The 23,546-nt window shown below is 47.6% G+C and overlaps 1 protein-coding gene across 5 annotated transcripts in view; it reads right to left on the bottom strand.

Moving 5' to 3' along the window:
* The window catches only part of LOC124102299 (mucin-5AC-like), a 38,853-nt gene extending 18,880 nt beyond the window's left edge, over positions 1-19,973 (bottom strand). For 3 of the 5 annotated variants that reach the window (XM_058584398.1, XM_058584394.1, XM_058584399.1), the window contains exons 1-2: positions 17,778-19,973; positions 633-702 (exon numbers count right to left, since the gene is read on the bottom strand). In XM_058584398.1, the coding sequence (XP_058440381.1) occupies positions 697-702; positions 17,778-19,679 (1,908 nt within the window). In that variant the 5' untranslated portion in view covers positions 19,680-19,973 and the 3' untranslated portion in view covers positions 633-696. Of the gene's footprint in view, positions 1-632; positions 703-788; positions 6,531-17,777 lie in introns of those variants that run through there. The other 2 variants (XR_006854840.2, XR_006854836.2) reach the window with 1 other exon arrangement.
* Between the last annotated feature and the right edge of the window lie 3,573 nt (positions 19,974-23,546).

The raw sequence follows: 23,546 nt of genomic DNA, 5'->3' as shown, positions 1-23,546 counted from the left end.
GGTGACCGGCTATAAATCCAGAGGCTGGACTAATCTCCAGGGTGGCCCAAGGGACAGTAAAAGGGCAGCAGGACAGCAGGAGTCTGTCTGTCATTCTCCTGTGTAAGGTGGTTAGGATGAGGGGACCCTGACTGCCAAAGAAGCAGTTCACAGATCCTGACCTGTGACCCCCAAGAAGTGGCCTCTGTCTCCTGGTGGTGGCTCTGGGGTCTAGGAATGTGTGGGTGCAGGAGAGAGTCTTTTTTTCCCTAAACTGAACCTCTCTCCTTTGCTGAAGGCTGGGCCCTCCTTGGCAGACTCACTCAACATCAACCTCCCCAAACAGGCCTACCTGTCCCCAAGAGCGTGTCTCTCTTTTTAGCCCTCTTCACTGAGCCCCACACAGCTGTTCCTGCAGAAGATGGAGTCCCACCAGACACCTCAAGGTATGCCCCCACCCTGGAGGATCCTCACACTGCATCCACCCCTGCCACCCCCAGAACCTTAAACTCATGGGTCACACCTCCAGCCCTCCATCCTGGGTGAGCCTGCCTATAGTGTGACACTGCCTGTCACCAGGGAGCACCCCTCCAGGAGCCATTGCCCCCAACCCAAGTTGGCTCTGCTTTCCCAGATGTGCATCCTGCACCTACCTTTTTCTTCAAGGTCTGCAGCATCTTCAGTAGTCTGCAGCATCTTCTGCCTTGTGCCAGGTCTTCACCCCTGGGGGACAAGCAGGTGGGCATGGGTGAGCACATGTAGGGGCAGCCAGGCATGTCCTTCCCTCAGCCCACCTGAAACTTCCTTACCTGTGGGAGCAGCTTCCATGGCTCTCACAGCTTCCTCTGAACAGAAAGGCATGGGGGACCCTTGGGAATATGCGCCGGTAAAGGCAGTGTGGTTGTTGTGTTACCACTCAGGTGGGCATGGGTAGAGCCAGGGACTGCCAAGTTCTGAACTCAGAGTCAGTACCTCCCACTACAGTTGGACCATTCACTAGGAGGGCACCATCACCTAAGATCAGCTTGGAAAGGGTTGGAAAATTTTCCTGGAGACCAAAGCCTTCCTCAGGATCTGAGAATCCCCTCACCTGATCCAGGCTGCCCTCACATGGACTCATACCAGCATCACAGAGCAATGGTGCAGTAGCTTAACCACAAGAGGCCTCTGCTTCCTGCAGTGTCACTTCAGCACCCTCTACTGAGGAAGCCCCCATCATGCACCTTGTAAATGGGAAATGGTGTAAAAGCCAGGCTATGGTGGAGGAGCAAACACTGAAGGAAGGAAGGAAATAAGATCAGAGCCAACATTAATGCACTTGGGAATAAAAAATAACAACATTAAGGACCAATGAAACAGTGTTTCTTTGAAAATGTAAACAAGATGGATAATGCTAACATAACCAAGAGAAAAGGAGAGAAAATCCAAGTTTATAAAATTAGAGATTAAAAAGGTGAAATCACCATAGATACCACAGAAATCCAGCAGATCATTAGAGACTACTTTGAAACTGGTACGCCAATACATTGGAAAACCTAGAATAAATGAATACATATCTAGATAAATAGGATCTACCAAAACTGAATCAAGAGCAAAAGAAAACCCAAACAGACCAATGAGTTGTAATGAGATGGAAGGCTTTTAATTATTGTCTCTAGCAAAGAAAAACCCAGGGCTGGATGGACTCCCAGCTGAGGTGTACCAAAAACCTTTAAAGGAGAACTGATGCCAAAACACCTCAAATTACTCCATGAAATACAAAGGGATGAACACGTTCCAAATTTATAAAGCCAGCATTGCACACATACCAAAGCCAGATGAGGACACATCTAGAAAAAAACCTACACACCAACATCCACAAATAACTTAGATGCACAAATATGGGATGTATGCTTCCTCTGATATGCAAAAAAAAAAAAAAAGAATAAAAAGGAAAAGAAATGTGGGAAAGATGAGTGGAGAAAAGGGACCAAGGGGTAGCGGTTGGAGGTAGGGGGAGCTAAGACATACTGCAGCAGTAAAAATCTGGGGAAATGATAAAGATTTCCAGGAAATCTCATTTTGATCCACACCCCCAACAATTGAGACAACCAGTCATTAAGGGAATGGAACAGCTCTCAAAAACTGTTCCATATCACATTTCACATGAAACCACTGTTTTTTGTTTGTTGGTTTCATTGTTTTTTTCTTTGTTTGTTTGGTGAGGTGGGCTTGTCAATCAGCCTACCCTTTAAAATAGAAGAATTGCCACAAGGTATTTGTATGATGAACTAGGAGGAAGCCCTAGACGGAACTCCAACACTTGTCTTTACAAGGATCAGCCTTCTGGGCCAGGCAACATGGCTCTCAGTAAGTTAAGTGTCCTGGTAGAAATGTGAAGAGATGGAAGTCAAGCTAAAGGAGAGCTGGAATCCTAGAGGTGATGACCCAACCAAGACCTGCTCCTTGGCACTGCATTCCCCGCACCCCCACTTTTGGTAGTAGTATTATTTTTCCCACATGGAATTTATAAAATAGGTGCAGAATAATCCTCTTAGTGTATTCTGTGGTGACTGAGGAGCAAGGACAGTTATTTAGAAAGCCAGCTTATGTATTCCATTGTGCAACACGTCACCACTCTTCTGAATGTTGTTGTAGTCTGTTTCTCCTTTTTACAGGAGGCTTTTTAGCCATGATTGGCAGAGGTGGGTCCAGGAGGCTGTCCTTACTGCTCATCAGTTGCTTAATGGACTTTGAGATCAGGCTCATTTTTTTCATGTATTTTGTCCTTCAGTTCACTGATAGTCATTGAAGGGACTGTGGCAAGAAGTCATTAAGGATGCAGCATCTTTCTGATGGACACGAGCAGATTATTGAAGAGTAAGAGAACTGTGTTGTAGAAATTCTTTAGCATGCATGTTTTGGGTCAATGATTTTGCTAATGTAACATGCATAGGGTTCTAATGATCATGAAGATTTTCTACTTTGTTTTCCACATTGAAATATGGCCAGTTTATTCACTACTGTTCTTATACTCTGGTAGTTTCAGTGTAGTTTTAACATTTGCTGAGAAGACAACCAATTTATCTTAAGAGATGGCCCTTCATGTTGCTTCCCCAAGTCTCCTACACTTTCTTTATTCCTACTTCATTTTCTTCCTCTGTTTCTGCTCTCTTTGGCATTTAAGTGAACTGTGTTGGAGCTCACTGGTTCTTCCCTCTGGGTGATCAATTCTGCTAGGAGGCTCTGTATGTTTTGGAGCTCATTCACTGTAATTCTCAGGGGCAGAATTCTGGAGTGATTTTGGAAACTTAGTGCAATCCCTTGCTCACCTGCTCTGGCAGGTTTCTGTATTGCTTCTCTGTATTCTCAGAGTTTGTTCAGTTCACTTCAAATGACACTTTTGAATCCTTGGCCACTGCCCAGTCTATGCAGAAGCACATATATGGAAGGCCCTCTCCTGTGAGGACATTTTTAACAACTAACCTTCATGTTTGTATTCTCACTAGAGTTTGCCCTGTCCCCTTTCCATCCCTCATCAGTTCTTGCACGCTGTCTTTCACTTTGGATCCAGGCACATATTGATGTTAGTGATTTTATTTATTTATTTATTTTTTTTATTTTTTTATTGTTGGTTGTTCAAAACATTGCAAATTTCTTGACATATCATATTCCACACTTTGATTCAAGTGGGTTATGATCTTAGTGATTTTAAAATCCTAGCCTTACCATTGCAATATTTCTGCCAAATCAGAACCCGGCTCCCAGGCTTGCTCTATCCACACTGCACATTCTCTCTGTTCATATCACATGTGCCCTATGTGTCCTTTAGAGCCCTAGCATATTAACCACACTTGTTTCTCTTTCTCAGTTGTCCAAGGCTCTCTTCACTGCATGTTTCAGGATGGTTCTACTGCTGCCTCTGTCTCTTCAAATGATGCCTTTTGTTAGTGCACTTTTCACATTTAGTCCTGCTGTGGACATGATGTACTGGCGAAAAGGAACAGAGGCTTGTAGGCCTCTAGATCTAGTTTATATTTTATTGGCTCAGAGTTGTGGTGTGATGATGAGCTGTATTTTTTAAGGGCTTGTGACTTTGGTTTTCCTAAGGATATCTTCATAAGGTCTGAGTCTTACAATTCCGTCTTGTGAAAACTGCCATTAGTATATGGAGGTCCTAGAGTTGCAGGGTGAGGTATGGAGGGAGGAAGCCTTCATTAATCCTGAGACCAGTCAGTAATTGAGCCTGAGACCCTGGGCTGTGACTTTCTCAAGTCCTTCTCATTCCTCCTCTTCAGATGTGACTGGAAGTGCAGAGGAAACTGGAGGTAGTTATTTCCATTCTCCCCAATAAAAGGCCAGATGGGACTACATTTGGAGCCATCCCTTCCCCCATGCCAGGGAACCCAGGCTGGTTAGGCTCTGCTCAGATGTTTTATCATAGGGAATATGTTGTATTCATGAAAGGAGGATGGATCCAGGTGGACCTAGAAGCCAATGCCTCAGTTTCCTCTATCCCCACTGGAAACATGAGGGAAGCTTTGTCTGACCTTCCTCCTGAGCAGCTGGTGTGCTAACTGGAGGGAGATGTGTGGAGGTGTGAGGAGCTCCAGGAGATTGGTTCTTCCCATGAGGACTCTTAGTTATACAGTGGGACCACCCTGCACCTCCAGCCATTCAGCAGTGATGGTGTCAGCTTTCCTACCCAGCTACAGTCTCCAGAAGAGGCCCCTTCTCAGTTTAGCTGATGGTATGAATTTCCAATGACCCAATTTCAGGAGCAGTGGTTGGCCCTTGGACCTCCATCTACTCTGGGGGATGAGAGCTATAGTAATTTTCTGTTTAGACTTCCCTGGGAGGGCTGTGAGCATGGGGATGATGACCACAGAGCTCCACATGCATTGGTCCACATATTGAAAACCTCTCAATATTTCCTTAACACTAACATCGGATTAAGTTTTTTTTGTTGTTGTTGTTCACACAGAAAACACTCTACTACCATCCCAATTCCAGAAAGTGGGAAGATGTACTCAGGAAGCACTCCTCCTTTGTCAAAGAAGAATGACACAAATGCCTCAAGAATATGTTACACCCTTGAATTAATTTTTCCCTAGGTTCAAAACAAAAGTGAGTTTTCTTTTCTTGTTCTTCCTGGCCCAGGTGTTCTGATGCCATGCCTGCACTCTCTGTGGAAGATGTTCCTGATGGTGATTGGCCCAAGACTCACAAACTACACAAAGAATCAAAAAGAAGAGGCCACCTCGGAAAGGGAAAAATATGAGCAGTGGGGCCCCTGGTGGATGTGACCGATGATGCAGACCCTTCAAAACCAAGGAAGTGTGTGACAGGTGGCAGGTCATACAGCAAGTGTGAGTCTTCCCTTTACACTTCCAGTTGGGGCACTAGATCAGGGGTCAGCATCCCTTCAACTCAAGAAACATTCTGAGTAGGCCAGAAAAGGAGATTCTTCATTTCCCAAGAATGTATCTATAGGCCAAGGCACATGGTCTCCTTCGGCGTGATGGTTGCATTCTACAACTTTTGGGGAGCCCAATCTACTCGGTGGGGAGTTCCACAAAATGCATGTAGTGCACAGTACATGAGGTGGATCTCTCACCCATTCAGCTTCTCCTGCCAGTAGCCATCTGGCTCCATCACCTACTCCATGGCTTTTGTCTGGAGTGGTGTCAAATCCTTCTCTTTCTAGAAGAGACAGGTTTTTACTTCTCAGCCTTGATTTTGAACATCTCAGGACTCTCCTGGTTAGAAGGGGGAAGGAGGCATTTTGGGTTGAGCATGGCAGCTATCCCCCTTGATCTGAGCCAGTTAGGGACCTGCTGCCATGTACTTTGATTGGCTGCCTGAATTTTCCAAATTCGTTAGTCAGTGTCCAGCAGAGGGAGCTCTCCACAGTCTCAACCATCCACCTGATGATGGAGATCAAAAACAGAGAGCCCAATTTGTAACCAGGTGGAAAGGACTCTGACCTGGTTTTAGGGAGGGACAGAGAAGGTCAAGAGGAACAATCATTGAACACATGAAAGCTTGATATATTCCATCTAGGGTTGTCTCCTGAACAGACATGTGAGATTTATAGAGGGGTTGTCCACTAACCAGGGACTGTGGGTTCCCAGGATGAGAAGGGCAAATCACCTTCTGGTGGTGTCTTTCCTCCTCAGATGTGGTGAATGAGAGTTAGAAATGTCTGAGCGATGAGGAGTACTTCATGAGGGCCTGTCCACTTATCCATGAATTGCGCTTCGGATCTCTGTTTTTTCTGTCATAAGCAGGATTGCGTCTGCTGCCTAGAAAGTATGGGAATGGCACTGAGGAGAGGGTGTTGTCCTAGAAGAAGGAAATTCCTGCGTGGAGGTCAGAATTAGTTTCAGCAGCTGTACAGAATATTGGGTGCTGCCTTCACATTTTCAAGGTGGAGAATTCATTCTTCTTAGTGAGGTCTGAAAGCGTCTTCCCTGTGTGATCTCATAAGGGTTCAACTGCAGCCCCATTCTGGGGACAGGCAGGATGTGGGGATGGGCAGTAGGTAATAGCACTTCCCACATCAGTCTAGTTTCCTGACATAATTAGTCTACAGTTATTTGTAACACATACCATGGAGTTGAGTGGGTTCTTTGCCTTGTTAATCCATTAAAAGAATTTCAGACACAAATAGTGGAAGGGTGAGGGCAAAGTGTCAGAAATTACAAAAACAATATAAAAAAAGCAGAACTCCTGCATGGGTGGGGTCCCAAGAGTGGATTGCCAGTGAGTGGCAGTTGTCTCAGGTTTTATAAGGATCTAAGGGTTAAGAAAATCAGCCCCCAGCCCACTTCTGGGTAAGGCATTCAGTGACAATGTGCTCTTCACGTGCCCTTTCTTCCATTCAGGTTAAGGTCACTGTGTTGAAGTTTGTCCCTTTTCAGAAAGGTCTGGGCTCTGGATAACAGATGTCTCACCCTTTGTTTGACGTTCAGCCTTGCATCTGTGGTCTTTGTATTCTGTTCCACTGTGGTCTTTCTGTTAGGAGAAACCTGACCTTGGTGAGCCCAAGTCTCCCATCTGCCTACCCAGCTCTTTCCCTACCTCCATTTTAGAGTGTGTGTCATTTTTATGTGTTCCATGTTGATTGAGGTCTCCAGGCATCACAAAGTTCTCAAGATTTATTCACCTGGTGAATAAATCTTATTTCGAGACAAAGGAGAGAACATTGTTACATTGAAAGAAGTCACCTATACTCTACCTGGAGAAGATCTTTCCCAATAGTCGCCCACAAGGTGCTTCTGAGCCCCTTTTCATTCAATTTTCTACCAGTGTTGGATATTTAGGTGTAGTTCTTTGCCAATCCTAAAAACAATATGGCCCTCAAATTGGGCCCACTATTTTTGGCAGTTTTTTCATTTTCAGTCTTTTTTGGGCACAGAATTGGCATCTTGAGTCACCTCTTTTATTTTCTGTCATAAGCATTCCAATTTCACAGAGGAGTGGTCTGGATAATTGCTTACACATATATGGCCCAAAATGAGATTTTAAGGGACAAAACAAATGGCATCAGAGCTCAAGGAAACATCATCTGGTGGTGGGCCCTTCCCTACCAACTGCAGGAGGAAGTAGAGAGGCATGACCCATAGACCCTTCTGTCTGCATCACACCACAGGAATACCAGAGGCTCCCCACACCCTCGACAAGCAGAGAATTCCACTCCTTCACACTGTGGAACTTGAGGCCCAGGGTCAGGCCTCAGTAGTCACAGCTAGAGATGCAACAGTGAAAAGGGGCAATGGAATGCATCTGGAGTGAAACTCAACACCACACACCAAACCATCCCTAGCCCACTGCACCAGGAGAAGGCAGTTGATAATAATGGATCCAAAACAAGTGTGAGACACAACTGGACAGTGCCTGCCTTTAATCCCAGCAGATAGGAGACTGAGGTAGGAGGATTGAAATTTCAAAGCCAGCTTCTGTAACACAGTGGTGCCCTATGCAAGTTAATGATAGCTTCTCTACAAATGAAAATTTTTTAAAAAGGGCTGAAGATGTGGCTGGCTCAGTGTTTAAGCTCCTCTGTGTTCCAACCCAGATTAAAAAAAAAGCAGAGACATATCCAGCCCATTGGCAGTACAAGTGTCAACACAAATAAGAGAAATTTCACAATACAAGACAACCTGACGCCACCTATGTTCTATAATTTTCTTGGCACTGATGCAAAATATTTGAACATGCCAGACAAACTATGCAAAACATTAATCTTTTAAAAATATCAATGGAATTTGAGAGAATGCAACTGAAAGAATGAAAGGAATTAAGGCAGAACATAAACCCAGAGAGAGAGAGTGTTTGAAAAAGAACCAGACTTAAACAATGAGTCACAATGGCCCACAGAAGGAACTTTTGATTTGAAACCCTCACTGAATTGGACAATTTCTGTCTCTGGACAGGAAAATGGGCAAAAATGTTCAGGATTTTTGAGATATGCTCCGTCCTTCCCTCTGCTCTCTGCCTCCGTCCTCCTCTCTGTTCTATCTGTTCTGCTCCAGTCTTCCTTGTTAGGAAAATCCCAAACTCCTTCCCATTGTTCTTCAACCTGTCTTTCCACATTCTCAGAACCACCCGAGCTGCTCTCAGTCCTACCTTACCCATCTTCCTCCTCCCCATACACACCAATCTGCTCCTGCCACCACACTCACCCCTCCACCCCTCCTCCTGCCACCACAGCTCCTCCTCCCTCACTCCCCACAACTCCCTCTTCTCCTGCAGCCATGGCTTCCCTGCCCACCTCTTCTACTGACACAACCTTTCCCCTCCTCCTCCATCCCTCTCCCCCTTCTCTCCTTCCTCCTCGCCTACAGCCATGATCAACTCCACCCACTCACCCCTCATTTCTCCTGTCAGTGCCCACACCCAGTCCCACCAGACCCTCTTACCAGATAACCCAAAGTTCCTTTGTCCTTTCAGGGAAGTGGCTGATGCTGAAGGGATTGGCCAAGTACATGTCCCATTCTCACTTCAAGATCTTCCCAGATTGAAAAGCGCCTTGGGTCCTTCTCTGCTGACACTTCTACTTATGTTAAGGAATGTTAATACCTCTCCCAGACTTATGATCTTATCTGACATGATGTCTATTTTGTTCTGTCCTTCATCCTTACCCAGGATGAGCAAGCCCACATCCAGCAGGCTCAATCAACCTATGATATTAGAAAAAAGCTCAAACAAGCTGAGGAGGGCCCTCAGACTCCTATCCAAGATCTGGTGAAAATGGCCTTTAAAGTTTATAATGCCCAGGAGGAGTCAGCTGAACTACCCAGGCAGGCCCAATTACAGAAAAATGTAACATTCCAAACCCAGGCCTTACCAGTGGCCCTGAGGCCTACAGCTCAAGCAAGAGCTTCATGGGGGATTCAGCATTCCTCTCTGCCAGGGACTTGCTTCAAATGTGGATGTGAAGGTCACTGGGCTAACCAATGCCCAAGTCCACACCCTCCTTCCAGGCCATGCCCCATCTGTAAGCAGACAGAATATTGGAAATGTGACTGCCTCACGGCTGGCCCTTCCTTAGTGCCTCTATCTGGGGGTATGACCAGCTAGGTGGTCCCTTCTCTTGAACTATTGGTGTTCACAGAAAACTGAGGAAGCCCAGACTCAAGGACCCCCATTTCACTCATGGAGCCTGGGATAATGGTCCAGGTAGTGGTTAAGTCTGACAACGGACAGAATTCAAGCTCCTCGTGACCTACAGCCACCCAAAACAGTGGACTACATCCTCTCCTTCCTGGGTCTGGCAGGCTTTTTCGGGCATTGGGTTCCCCACTTTGCACTTCTTGCCAACCCCTTATACAAGGCTGCTAAGGAGACCCCTCACAGGTCCCTCACCTCCTCTATCCTAGTAGCCAATTCCTTTCACAAGCTCAGGGATGCTCTTATATCTCCTCTCACTCTCTCTCTTCCTAACCCTAACCATCCTTTCTACCTCATTATGGGTGAAAGACAGGGTATCACCAATGGTCTCCTTACTCCACCAAATGGACACTCCTATAAGCCAATGGGATACCTCACCAAGCATCTTGACTCTATGGTTCATGGATGGCTACCGAGAAATGTTATAAAATTTTATATTCCTCTCTACTGAGAAGTCAACTTAAATATATTTCTAAAGGACAACAAAGAGAGCCTAACTTATTTAAACATTAAAAGTATGGGATATATGGGGCTGGGGATGTGGCTCAAGCGGTAGCGCGCTCGCCTGGCATGCGTGCGGCCCGGGTTCGATCCTCAGCACCACATACAAACAAAGATGTTGTGTCCGCCGAAAACTAAAAAATAAATATTAAAATTCTCTCTCTCTCTGTCTCTCTCTCTTTCTTTAAAAAAAAAAAAAAAAAAAAAAAAAGTATGGGATATAAAAATGTTTTAGCACTTTCTCTTAAAACGGAATTAAAACTTCTCTTACCTGTTTCATGTTTCATATATAATGATTAATTATGTTCACTAATTCATATTAATTCAAAAATCATATATATATATATATATATATAAATTTCTATAAAATAATAATAATATTCAGTCAAAAAAATAAGATTATTGCAAAATCAAAACATCTTGCCCAAGGTTGACCAAGAGGCCACCTAACCTAAGTTAAAATTCTTCCATCTCATTCCAAGGTAAGATAATTATTCAAGTTTATTTAAAATTAAATTCAGAAGATAGGCTTTTGTTATAAAGATTACTGTATTCCTAAATTAAACAAAATACTATATGTAAATAAGTAAATGTCTCAAATTATATATAATTATATTCCTTAATTTATAAGTATTATAAAATTAAATGTTTTACTCTTATTAGTTTTATATTGTATTATCCTTATAAGTTTTAAAACTATTACCTGTTAAAGCCTTACACAAGTACAAATTGTAATGTAACAACTGAAGTTAATTTGTAATAATAAGGTCATTACCTATAAGACAAACAACTTGTAAAACTGTATTTTCAGTATCTATACTGGCCCCATTTTATAATTTTGTTGCTTAGCCCATTAATAGACACAAAGGAAAATCATAAAATTCATAAAAACAACAAAAATCTAGGCCTCCTTTTGCTGTGGTGCCCTCTTTGGCTCAACAGCATGGACTTTAACCATCTTCCCATGCATCACAGGTCACTTTTGCTAATTTTCCTGGCCAAATAAAAATATTTATTGTCACTTCTTCCTGTTTAAATACTTGTAAAGGGCTGGGCCATTCTCTCATTTAAGCTAAGTATGCTCCAGCTTATATCAACTTTTTTTCTACAATTTTAAAAATAAAAAGGAGGAAACAAAATCGCATATAACCCCACTAAATCTCACAATTATTTTAAAAAGTTCCAAAATTGTGATATTAAAATCTCACTCCTGCTGAGTGACACAAGGAGCACTAGAATAAATCAGATTCAGTAATAACATAGGGTAGAGGCTATGCCTGTATGTTTCCAGAAAACACAACCTGTCAACTAAAGGACCTGGCCTTTCAGGTTGAGCAGATAATTTAACAACAAGGAGGTAATAAGTCTGAACCACAATGTTTGTGGCTATGCTGGTTCTGTTGAGTTTCCAGGTGAGTGGAGTCTATGGAGAAACTTATTGGACCTATTTCCCAGGTCTACCTTTGTGGACTGGAGAATCCATCCCAGTATCTACTAATGATATTCACATAATGGGAGGTTTTACAGATGAATGCATGTGCCTGGATTTAATTACATTGGCTACAGTGGGAATCCACCTATGTAAGTCCCATGATGAATATGGTGGCTGTTTTAAAAGTAACTTTTAAGGAAAAGAGAGCATACTGGCCGCTGGGACTTAAGGTCAAATGGATGGACAGTTATTAAATGGGAGTTGCCCATAAAAAACCAGCCATTCCCATGGAAAATCCATCAATAAATTACTGCCCTAAATATTCTGCAATAGAATTTGGCACCTGTCCTAAATCGACAGAGTTTGTTAATGTCTTGCCATCACAACATAATGCCTCTAGAAATGTGGATATATTTTGGATTGGTCTCCAAGAAATGATAAAAACCACATCAGGATGCTATGACCCCTGTAGGTTCCATTTTTAATATTTTAACTTTCATAAGGGTGGTATTCCAAAAGATCTCTGGCATTTATTTGCTGCCTCCGATTTTCTCAATTGTACTGATGGCTCCATGTCTGACTTTATAGACAACAATTGCAAAGAGGGCTCCTATTAAGGCCTAGGAGCCTGAGTTCAATCTCCTTAGGCTTTAATTACTGGAAATGTAAGAGTGAGGAGAAAAGGTGAGAAATATCATGGAACTTTTTAAGAAATGCAATCTAATGAAGCTCATTGCCTCAATAATTTGGCTCAAAATACTTCCAAAGCCCTTACACTTGGGAGACTATTGAAGAAAAGATTGAGACTAAATTAATGCTTTGAAAATTTATGTAGGAAATGAACTTTCCACACTCAAATTTGAACAAAGGATTAGATGCCATGCTGGCTATAAGCATATCTGTCATAACTGCAGACAAATAATATGCTTTCCAATGGGGTTGGGAAAAATTATCTAATGGTGTTTGGCATAGCAATAATAATAGCTTGGACCTTATGAACCTTAGCTCACAGCCCTAGGGTCAAACACAGCCACCCAGAGATAGGAATAACCTGTGAAGCCTCAAACAATTTGTTTTCCCCACTCTTATCGTGTTTTTCTTATTATGCTCCTCACTGAATACCTTTGGTGTGTTTCATTATAAAGGAAGCATTCCCAGGCTTTTCTCCTTGTAAGCATCAGACCCATTAGTTCTCTTCCACTTGTCAAGCCACTGCTTCCAATATTGTCCTGCATCTTTTGTGTTTAGTTCTTAATATTAATTATTAATTTTAATAATTATTAATATTACTATCCTGGGCTTTATGTTCAGCCAGCCCACACTTCAGGGGTTTCCTCCTCCCTCCCCATGCAGGTCATGAGCAGGAGTGATGTATTTCAAGCACTGAAAGAACAGAGGTGCCAACCTAGATTATTGCACCCAGGAACATAGTACTAGCCTTCAGAACTGGAAGATAATTAGAGACCTTCCAAGATGAGAAGATCCTAACAGAATTCATGGGCACTAAACCGGCTGGAAAGATACTTAAAGAATCTTACAGAAGACGAAGAAAGATGAACACAACTGTGAGAGCTCAAGAAGTGTCTCTAGAAAAATAGATACACATTTGAGAAATGAGAGTGTCACATGTTATCAATTTAGAAAACCCTGAAACATCTGAGCATTCCATGTTTCCATCTTCACCAAAACGACAAGCAAAAAGAGAAAGAAAGAAAGAAAGAAAGAAAGAAAGAAAGAAAGAAAGAAAGAAAGCCAACAAAATATAAGAAATATTCCATACCTTTCAGAATAACCTCGAGTACACATGGTCTTTATTCTTCAATTTAAAGATACAGGAATAGATTGAATTTTTTTAAATCTACTTCCCACAAGAAACTCCCCTCCCCTGCAAAAGTGAGCAAGAGTGAAAATGGAAAGATGGAAAATAATTTTCCAAGCAAGTGGAGTGTGGAGGTAGGGAGAAGTCACTATGCTTATATATGACAAACACACTGAAGCCAAATCCAGGCACAAGAGACAAATAAGGGTACTCTAAGTTCATCAAGAGAAACACAGGAAGAAGGTATCATATCACAATGTCATATATATATATATATATGTATATATATATATATATATATATATATATATATATATATATATATACATACACACACCAATGTTGGAGTACCCAATTTTATCAAACACTACTAGACAAAAAGGAAGCCATAGGCTCCAGAAAACAAACAAACAAACAAACAAACAAACAAAAAAAACTGGGGGACTTCAGAGCCCTTCTCTCCAGGAGGTTAATCTTCCAGATGAACAATCAACAAGGGAATGGCAGAGTTAAGTGGCACTATGGGACAAGTGGACTTAACAGACATCGATAGAATAGGCCATGCAACAACTGTGGGGTACACATTTCACTCACCCGCACAAGGAACATTCCACAAGGTATATTATGTATTAGGCCATAAAGCAAGTTTTTAAAATTACCAAAAAATCTTATATGCTTTCCAATCACAATGAAATTAAACCAGAAACTAAGAGCAGAAGAACCTACAGAAACCTCACAAACACTTCAGTGGTTTCCTCCTCCCTCCCCATGCAGGTCACGAGCAGGAGTGATGTATTACAAGCACTGAAAGAACAGAGGTACCAACCTAGATTACTGCACCCAGGAACATAGTACTAGCCTTCAGAACTGGAAGAGAATTAGAGACCTTCCAAGATGAGAAGATCCTAACAGAATTCATGGGCACTAAACCAGCTGGAAAGATACTTAAAGAATCTTACAGAAGAGGAAGAAAGATGAACACAACTGTGAGAGCTCAGGAAGTGTCTCTAGAAGAATAGATACACAATTGAAAAATGAGAGTGTCACATGTTATCAATTTAGAAAACCCTGAAACATCTGAGCATTCCATGTTTCCATCTTCACCAAAATGACAAGCAAAAAGAGAAAGAAAGAAAGAAAGAAAGAAAGAAAGCCAACAAAATATAAGAAACATTCCATACCTTTCAGAATAACCTCGAGTACACATGGTCTTTATTCTTCAATTTAAAGATACAGGGATAGATTTTTTTTAAAATTTTAAATTTTTTTTAAAATCTACTTCCCACAAGAAACTCCCCTCCCCTGCAAAAGTGAGCAAGAGTGAAAATGGAAAGATGGAAAATAATTTTCCAAGCAAGTGGAGTGTGGAGGTAGGGAGAAGTCACTATGCTTATATATGACAAACACACTGAAGCCAAAGCCAGGCACAAGAGACAAACAAGGGTACTGTAACTTCATCAAGGGAAACACAGGAAGAAGGTATCATATCACAATGTTTATATATATATATATATCAATGTTGGAGTACCCAATTTTATCAAACACTACTAGACAAAAAGGAAGCCAAAGGCTCCAGAAAAAAAAAAAAAAAAAAAAAAAAAAACAACCTGGGGGACTTCAGAGCCCTTCTCTCCAGGAGGTTAATCTTCCAGATGAACAATCAACAAGGGAATGTCAGAGTTAAGTGACACTTGGGACAAGTGGACTTAACAGACATTGATAGAATAGGCCATGCAACAACTGTGGGGTACACATTTCACTCACCAGCACAAGGAACATTCCCCAAGGTATATTATGTATTAGGCCATAAAGCAAGTTTTTGAAAACACCAAAAAGTCTTATATGCTTTCCAATCTCGATGAAATTAAACCAGAAACTAAGAGCAGAAGAACCTACAGAAACCTCACAAACACTTGAGGATTATGCCTCACACCATCAATCAAGTGAAAAATCCCTAGAATCAGAAGAATTTGGAAAGACAACATATCAGAACTTGTGGGATCCAGAAACAGCACTATGAAAAGGAAAGACTACAGGAAACTGCACCTAAAGACAAAAGAGAGAGACCTCAAGTAAATTTCCTGGTGATGCCTCAGGAAAACAAAAACCAGTCTAACATCAGGAGAAGGAAAGAGATAATCAAGATTAGGGTGAAAAAATGCAATAGAAAGTAAAGAAGCAACACCCAAGTTCAAGGGAACAAAGAGTAGTTCTTTGAAAGCATAAAGCATAGGTGGCAAAACTCTAGCTAAATTAACAAAAGAAAAAGAGATTAGAGCCAAACCAAGACATTGAAACTTGAAAAGGGAGGTCTTACAACAGATACCAAGGAAATTCATAGGATCATTAGGGAGAATTTTGAACAACTACATGCAAATATGTTGAAAAATCTAGGAGAAACAGACAAATGTAGGGACCAAAATGAATCAAGAAGATATAAACATTCAGATAATAGAAGGGACAAGTAAGGAGACTGCAGCAAAATCTTATGACAGAGATAAGCTCAGGTCCCAGTGATGCCAATGCTGAATTTGACCAGATTCTAGGAGAAGCAATAACACCAGTATCACATTACCCAAAATATTCCAAAGCCTAGACGTGGAAGGAACTTGTCTAAACTCAGCCTCCAAGTTCACTGTGTTCCTGATTTAAAACCTGACCAGGACAGAACCACAACAACTATGAGCAGAACAATGTGAGGGGGACGTCCCTGACCAGGAATGGAACCAGGTGTTGTGGGGGATGGAGACAGTGGTGAGTGCCATGCAGGTCTCCTAACTGGTTCTGGGAGGCTGCAGGGGAACCTGCGCCTGGGGCTTTTCTGCTGCTCCTGTAACAGGCACAGTCTAATTAGATTTCTGTTGGACTGGGGAGTATTGGGGTGACAGCCTGGTGAAGAACAAGAGCCTCCACTGGGCTCTCTGAAGAGATGACTCTTGTCTGCAGTTTGTGAGCTCTAATTACGACAGCATTAGACAAAGATGTGCCAAAAGGGTTCCATCATTTTCAGGGTCGTCATGGTTAAGACAGTTAAGATTCTTTGTGTTTAGAGACAAGAAGAAGAGAGGGAGTGTAGGTTGAGACAGAGCAAGTGGCTGACCTTGGGATTGCTCCCATGGGTTGTTGTCTTAGGGGACATGGCCCTGCCCCACTGAGGTGGGTGCCCTGGCCAAAGTGCTCTCACAAGTCTTCAAGGGGCAGAGCATGCCACACTCACCATCCTATGGTGGATGGGACAGGATGCCCAGTGACCCCATGGAGTGGAGGCAGCTGAGGCCAGCTGAGGCCAGCTGAGGGCAGTGGAGGACTGTTGGCATCTAGGCAGGGTCAGTCCTTAAAGAAGTTAGCATCACCCTATCTGGGTAGTGGGGCTGAAGGTGTTAAAGCCCAAGTGTGCTCTTAGCACTTTCTCACGCTTCTTGTTTCTCCACTTGGGCTGATGACCATGGCCCCAAAGGCAGAGATCAGATCTGGGAGCCAATCTGGACCCCCAGGTCTCATAGATGGATTATGGGTGGACTTCAAAGTAGAGGTCAATTTCTGGGGTGTGGCGCTGGTTCCCCCAGGAGAGCTTAAGCCTTTCTGTGTGGGCAGACTTTGGGGGATGGCAATAACTGTGGCCACACCAGTGGTTGCTTTCCCTAGTGTGTGACTTGCTTTCTGTCCCTTGGTCCCCATGGTGGTGCTCTGGCTAGGGGCACTGGAGGTGTTCTGTTCTATCTGTGCCCCATGTTGCTGCCTGTTGCTTGTGGTCCCTTTTCTTTGAGAGGAGATACACAAGGCCTCAAAAGCTATAATGAGTTCAGGGAGCAAGTCTGGGCTCCCAGATCCTCTGGATGTCATTTGGACCAAAGGGAAACTAGAGGTATCCTTTCCGGCTGTACTGCTTGTCCCACAAGGTGAGCTTAGGTGTTTCTGGGTGGGCAGACTTTGAGGGATGGCAGTCAGGGTAGGAACACCAGTGTTTCCTTGCCCTTTTGTTCCCTTTTTTGTGTGTTTCCCCGGTGCCATGGTGGAACTCTGGCTAGGGGCACTGGAGGTGTTCTGTTCCAACCGTGCCCCATGTTGCTGCCTGTTGCTTGGGGTCCCTCCTTTTTGGGAGGAGATACACAAGGCCTCAAAAGCTGTAATGAGTTCAGGGAGCAAGTCTGGGCTCCCAGTTTTTCTCGATGTCACAGGGACCAAAGGGAAACTAGAGGTATCCTTTCTGGCTGCACTGCTTGTCCCACAAGGTGAGCTTAGGTGTTTCTGGGTGGGCAGGCTTTGAGGGATGGCACTCGGGGCAGGAATACTACTGTTTCCTTGCCCCTTTTTACCCTCTTTTGTGTGTTTTTCTGGTGCCATGGTGGTGCTCTGTCTAGGGGCACTGGAGGTGTTCTGTTCCAAACTTACCCCATGTTGCTGCCTGTTGCTTGAGGTTTCTCCTCTTTGGGGGGAGCTACACCAGGAACCAAAGGCGGACATCAGTTCAGGGAGCAAGTCTGGGCTCTCTGATCTCCTTGAAGTCCCAGGGGCTGAAGGCAAACTAGAGATACCCTTTATGGTGGTGCTTGTCCCCTGAGATGAGCTTAGGTGTTTCTGGGTGGGCAGGCTTTGAGGGATGGCACTTGGGGTAGAAACACCACTGTTTCCTTGCCCTTTTTTACCCTCTTTTGTGTGTTTCCTGGGTGCCATAGTGGTGCTCTGTCTAGGGGCACTGGAGGTGTTCTGTTCCAAACTTGCCCCATGTTGCTGCCTGTTGCTTGGGGTTTCTCCTCTTTGGGAGGAGCTACACCAGGCCCCAAAGGCTGACATCAGTTCAGGGAGCAAATCTGGGCTCTCTGATCTCCTTGATGTCCCAGGGACTGAAGGGAAACTAGAGCTATCCTTTGTAGTGCTTGTCCCCTTAGGTGAGCTTTGGTGTTTCTGGGTGGGCAGGCTTTGAGGGATGGCACTCGGGGTAGGAACTCCACTCTTTCCTTGCCCTTTTTTACCCTCTTTTGTGTGTTTTCGGGGTGCCATGGTGGTGCTCTGGCTAGGGGCAGTGTAGGTGTCATTTCCCAAATTTGCCCCACGGTGCTCTCTAGTTTTGGGGGTTTCTCTACTTTCTGAGCTTGATACTTTCTTGGTTGATGTCCGACCCAAGGACAAGTCTGTCCTCGTAGCTGCCATTGAGGTCACTGAGTGTGTCTGGGTTCTGGCATGAGCACCCATGGTGGTGTTTTTATGTTTGTCAGCCCCAAGGGCTGAGTAGTTTAGGCTGCCCAAGGTTGTTGGGCCCACAGTCAAGGGTGGCATCGGAGCTGCCCCTGGACCTGGAGCTCCCACGTGTCCAAGCTGATGACAGCTGACAAAGCTGGGGGCTCTGGGCTTCATCCCACCAGGAACCCCAGGGACGGGTGGGACGGTGGCTCCAGGGGTGAGAGGCTGCTTCCCCTGCGGAATGTGTCCTCGCACCCTTTGAGCTGGAGAGCTGGAGCTTGCTACAGGTGAGGGCCTGTGTGTACAGTAGGGCTTTGGGCCCTGGTGAGAGTGCGGGAAGCGCCTACCCAGAGTGGAGGGAGGCCCCAGATGTGGGGGCTGTGAAGGCATAGTGGTGTTCAAGGGTGTGACCCCAAAGGGGGCCACTGGCTGTGCAGCCAAGCCTGCCAATGTGCTGAGAGATGGCCTGGGAGGAAGGGTGAAAGCAGCAATTGGCAGGCTGGGGAAGAGCGGTCCTGTATGATTGGAGATGGGAGGATGGCTCTGGGAAGAGACAGCAGAGCTGACCCACACTGGGGTGTGGGCCACCACGGTGGTGCTGCTGGGGGGATGGGGAAAGGTCTGACTGAGGCCCACTGATGCCAGAGGCCTGGCCCCTCCCAGTGGAGAGGGATCCCCCCCATGGGCTTGTGGGGCCATGGTACAGCTGCCCCCAATGGCCTGGGTCTCACCCATCAGAAGACGGTTGATGCGTTGCAGAGCTTTCTTCTTCTCCCGGTCTAGGTCCTCAACAGTCACTGGACAGGCCAGTTCCAGAGGTGGTGGCAGCTTCAGAGGTTCCCCTTGGCGGCGGCGCAGGAGAGGAAACTTGCGTTTCCGTGGCCTACCGGTGTCTCTTGCGGGTGAGGACTTCTTCCTGAGCAATGGTTGTCCCACCCTGCCTTCTGCCACCTTCTCAGCCTGGGCCTTCTTTGGGGGAATCCCTGGGGATGAAGAGCATCCCAGGGGTGGCTCCCCTTTGGATAGGTCTGGAGCCCTCCTCTTCAGGGCTCGGAGACCTCGCGTAGAGCTGTAGGAGCTGCTGATGGGGTTTCTTTTGGGGCAGGAGCTCATGCAGGTGGCCCGGGAGCTCTCAGCTCTGTCTTGGGAGCTCTGGGGGCAGAGGTTTGCCTGCAGAGCCCCAGGCCTCAGCACAAAGGCAGGCACACAGCTATGGGCTCCCAGGGGCCTCAAAGTAAATTGTGCTCTTCCAGTGGCCTGGGGACGTCCTCTCTGATGGTCTCTATCTACAGGGTGCTCGGCTTGCTCAGCCACCACTTGGCCTCTGTCTCCAGGGGCTGTGATCACAGTCCTCCCTGGGCAGGGTTCTTGGGGTACTGGAAGCTGGCAAGGAGCCACTTCCTGCCCCTGCGCCCTACAAGGTGACTGCTGGCAGGGTCTGCGGCCTGGGCTGCAGGAACCCATGAAAGCTGCAGCTGACAGCAGCATCCTTTTCAGGAGACCAGGCATGCGGAAGGAGGTGGCAATGCCCAAGTCTCTAAGAAAAAATCGAAGGGTCCGCAGGACCCTGGAAAAGCACCGAGGAGGCACTTTTTGCAACTGCTGAGGAGCAGTTGCAGGGTGGCGGCAAGATGACCTGAGAGTGGTGGCACTGGCCCAGGCAGCCCGGAGTGGCCAACCAGTAGAGGGAAGTCGGCGGGGGCCACGACCGGGCTTCTTGTGGGACCCTTCTGGCAGGTCTCTGCCCCCCAGCGCCGGGGGCAGGGATGAGGGACAACACTTGCTGTGGGAAGTCCCCATGGCAGTCTTAGCGAAGGCGCTAGTCCGTAATTCTAGCCTCGATCACAGGATCACAGAAGGTCCTTCTTCAGCTACCCAAGCAGCTTCAGGAGAAATGGCTGTCAGACCTGTTGCCAGGACGCAGCTGAGGAAGGAATGAGTGGAGAACAGGCGAGCACGTGAGGAAAACCGTCCACACTGGACAAGAGTCAGGCTTGCACCAATAACGGACGCGCGCGTGCAAATTCCGCGTGCCTGTGCAAAGTCTGCCTGCGTGCGCATGCAAATTGCACGTGCTTGCACCAGATGCGGGAGAAATAGGCGCGGGAACTGCGGGCCTGGTGCATGCGTAGGTCCTGGGGGGACTGTTGAGTGCTGGCACTGGGGCTGTGATCCAGGTCCCACTGGTCCCCCTCCTGACCCAATGAGGTTTCCCGATCATCTGGGAAGGGTTGTAGATGGTGGAAGGCCCAAAGGTTGAGGGGTGGCAGCTATGGCATGGCCAGGGATCCCTCCCCTCAGACTGGTGCAGCGACCCTGCCCCTCCCCAGAGGTTGCCAGGATGGCAGCACAGGTGGGCTGGAGTCCAATGGAGGTGGGGGCAGCTGGAGGGCTGAACTGCCTCTTGTTGCAGGTTGAGGTTAGCTCTTGGGGCGTGGAGCACGTGGGGACTATGGTGACGCGCGGGTGTTTGTGCGGAGCTACCCCTGGCACCATGGTGGAGGGCTCTTGCACCTGGAGGAAGGAGTCCCCTCGACCCTGGCTGCAGTGGCATGCGGAACTCCCCCAGGTAACCAGGGTGGAGGGGTCTGGTCTCTGGAGCAGGGAGTGCGCTGGACCCTGGCTGCTGTGGCGTTTCGTGCTCCCCCAGACCCAGGGTGAAAAGATCTAGCCCCTGGAGGGGAGAGTCCCCTCAATCCTGGTTGCAGTGGCATGCTGAGCGACGCCAAGACCCCAGGGTAGAGGGGTCCCTCCCCTGGAGGAGAGAGTCCCCTGGAGCCTGGATGTGATGGCTGCGTGCCTATGGAGCTCCCCCATCACCCAGGGTGGATGGGTCTGGACCCTGGAGGGGGAAGTCCCCTCCACCCTAGCTGAGGCTACATGTGGAATTCCCTCTGTCACCCAGGGTGGAGGGGTCTCCCCTGTGGAGGGGGGAGTGCACCAGACCCTGGCTGTGGAGGCGTGTGCGGAGCTCCAGGGCACCAAGGGTGGAGAGGTCTCCCCAACTGGAGAAGGGAGTGCCCTGGACCCTGGCTGGGGCGGAGTAAGGAGCTCCTCCTGGCACCCAGGGTGGAAGCCTCTAGCCCCTGGAAGGGAAAGTCCCCTTGACTTACCGTGGCTGCAGCAGTGCGCAGAGCTACCCCTGGCACCCATGGTGGAGGAGTCTTGCACCTGGAGGGTGGAGTCCCCTCAACCCTGGCTTCAGTGGCGTGTAGAGCTCACCCTGGCACCCAAGGTGGAGAGGTCTCACCCTGGAGGGTTGAGTGCCCTTGACCCTGGCTGCAGTGGTGTGCCGACTCCTTCAGGCACCCAGGGTGGAGGGGTCCTGCCCCTGGAGAGGGAGTCCCCTGGAATCTTGCTGCAGCAGCTTGCAGAGCTCCCCCTGCCCCTAGAGTGGTGGGTTACCGCCCCTGGAGGAGAAAGTGCCCTCCACCCTGGCTGGGGCGGCGAACAGAGCTCCCCCTGGCACCCACGGTGGAGGGGTTTCGCCCTTGAAGGGGGAGTATCCTAGAGCCTGGATGATGAGGCCTGCAGAGCTCCCCCCCTCCCCCCCCCACTCTCAGGGTGGAGGGGTCTCAAGCCTGGAGGGGGGAGTGCCCTGGAGCCTGGTTGTAGCAGCTTGCAGAGCTTGCCCTGGCACCTAGGTTGGAGGGGTCCCACCCATGGAGAGGGGTGTCCCCTCGACCCTGGCTGCAAGTGTGGAGCCACCCCCAGCACCCAGGGTGGAGAGGTCTTGCCCTTGGAGGGGGCAGTGCCCTCCACCCTGGCTGCAGCAGCATACAGAGCTCCTTCTGCTGTCAGGGTGGAGGGGTCTCGCGCCTGGAGGGCAAGTCCCCTCAAGCCTGGGTGCAGCGGCTTGCAGAGCTTCCTGGCACCTAGGGTGGAGAGGTCCCACCCCTGGAGAGGGGAGTCCCCTAGACCCTGGCTGCAGCAGCTTGCAGAGCAACCTCCAGGACCCAGGGTGGAGGGATCTCGCTCTTGGATGGGGGAGTGCCCTCAACCCTGGCTGGGGCAGAGTAAGGAGCTCCTCAAGGCACCCAATGTGGAGGGGTATCGCCCCTGGAGGGGGGAGTCCCCTGGACCTGACTGCAGAGTCATGCAGAACTTCCCCTAACACCTAGAGTGGAGGGGTCTCTCCCCTGGAAGAGGGAGTGCCCTCGACCTTGGCTGGGGTGGAGAATGGAGCTCCTCCTGCCACCCAGTGTGGAGGGCCCCTTAAGGGGCAGTCCCCTTGACCCTGGCTTCAGTGGTGTGTGGAGCTCCCCCAGGCACCCAGGGTGGAGGGGTCTCGCCCCTGGAGCAGGGAGTGCCCTCGACCATGGCTGCTGAGGTGTGCTGAGCTACCCATGGCACCCAGGGTGTAGGGGTCCCACCCATGGAGGGGGTAGTCCCCTCGAGCCTGGGTGAAGCATCCTGTGTTCTCTCCTGGCACCCAGGGTGGCGGGTTCCTGTTCCTGGAAAAGGAAGTCCCCTCTAGCCTGGGTCTGGTGGCTGCAGAGCTCTCCCTGGCACTCAGGGGGGGGAGGGGTCCTATCCCTAAAGGAGAAAGTGCCCTCTACCTTGGCTGGGGCCAAGTAAGAAGCTTCTCCCAGCTCTCAGGGTGGAGGGGTCTCGCCCCTGGAGGAGGGAGTGCCCTAGACCCTGGTTGGTGTGAAGTATGGAGCTCCTCCTGGCTCCCAGTGTGGAGGGGTCTCGCCCCTAGAGGGGGCAGTCCCTTTGACCCTGGCTTCAGTGATGTCCACACATCACTGAGCTCCAAGCTCCCCCAGGCACCCAGGGTGGAGGGGTCTCGCCCCTGGAGGGGGGAGTGCCCTCGACCCTGGCTGCAAGGTCTTGGGGAGCTCCCCGTGGTAACTAGGTTGGAGGGGTCTCCACCCTGGAGGGGCGAGTGTCATCCACCCTGTCTGCAGGCATGCTGAGCTCCCCCTGGATACCAGGTTGGAGGGTTTTCGCCCTGGAGGGTGGAGTCCCCTTGAGCCT

This window comes from Marmota monax, unplaced genomic scaffold (genome assembly GCF_021218885.2).
Source record: "Marmota monax isolate L192 unplaced genomic scaffold, Marmota_monax_Labrador192_F-V1.1 WCK01_AAM20220418_F8-fsc00112, whole genome shotgun sequence".
NCBI classification, from domain to species: domain Eukaryota; kingdom Metazoa; phylum Chordata; class Mammalia; order Rodentia; family Sciuridae; genus Marmota; species Marmota monax.
Note: the sequence above shows the minus strand (reverse complement) of the source record. Positions and strands in the feature narration are given on the sequence as shown.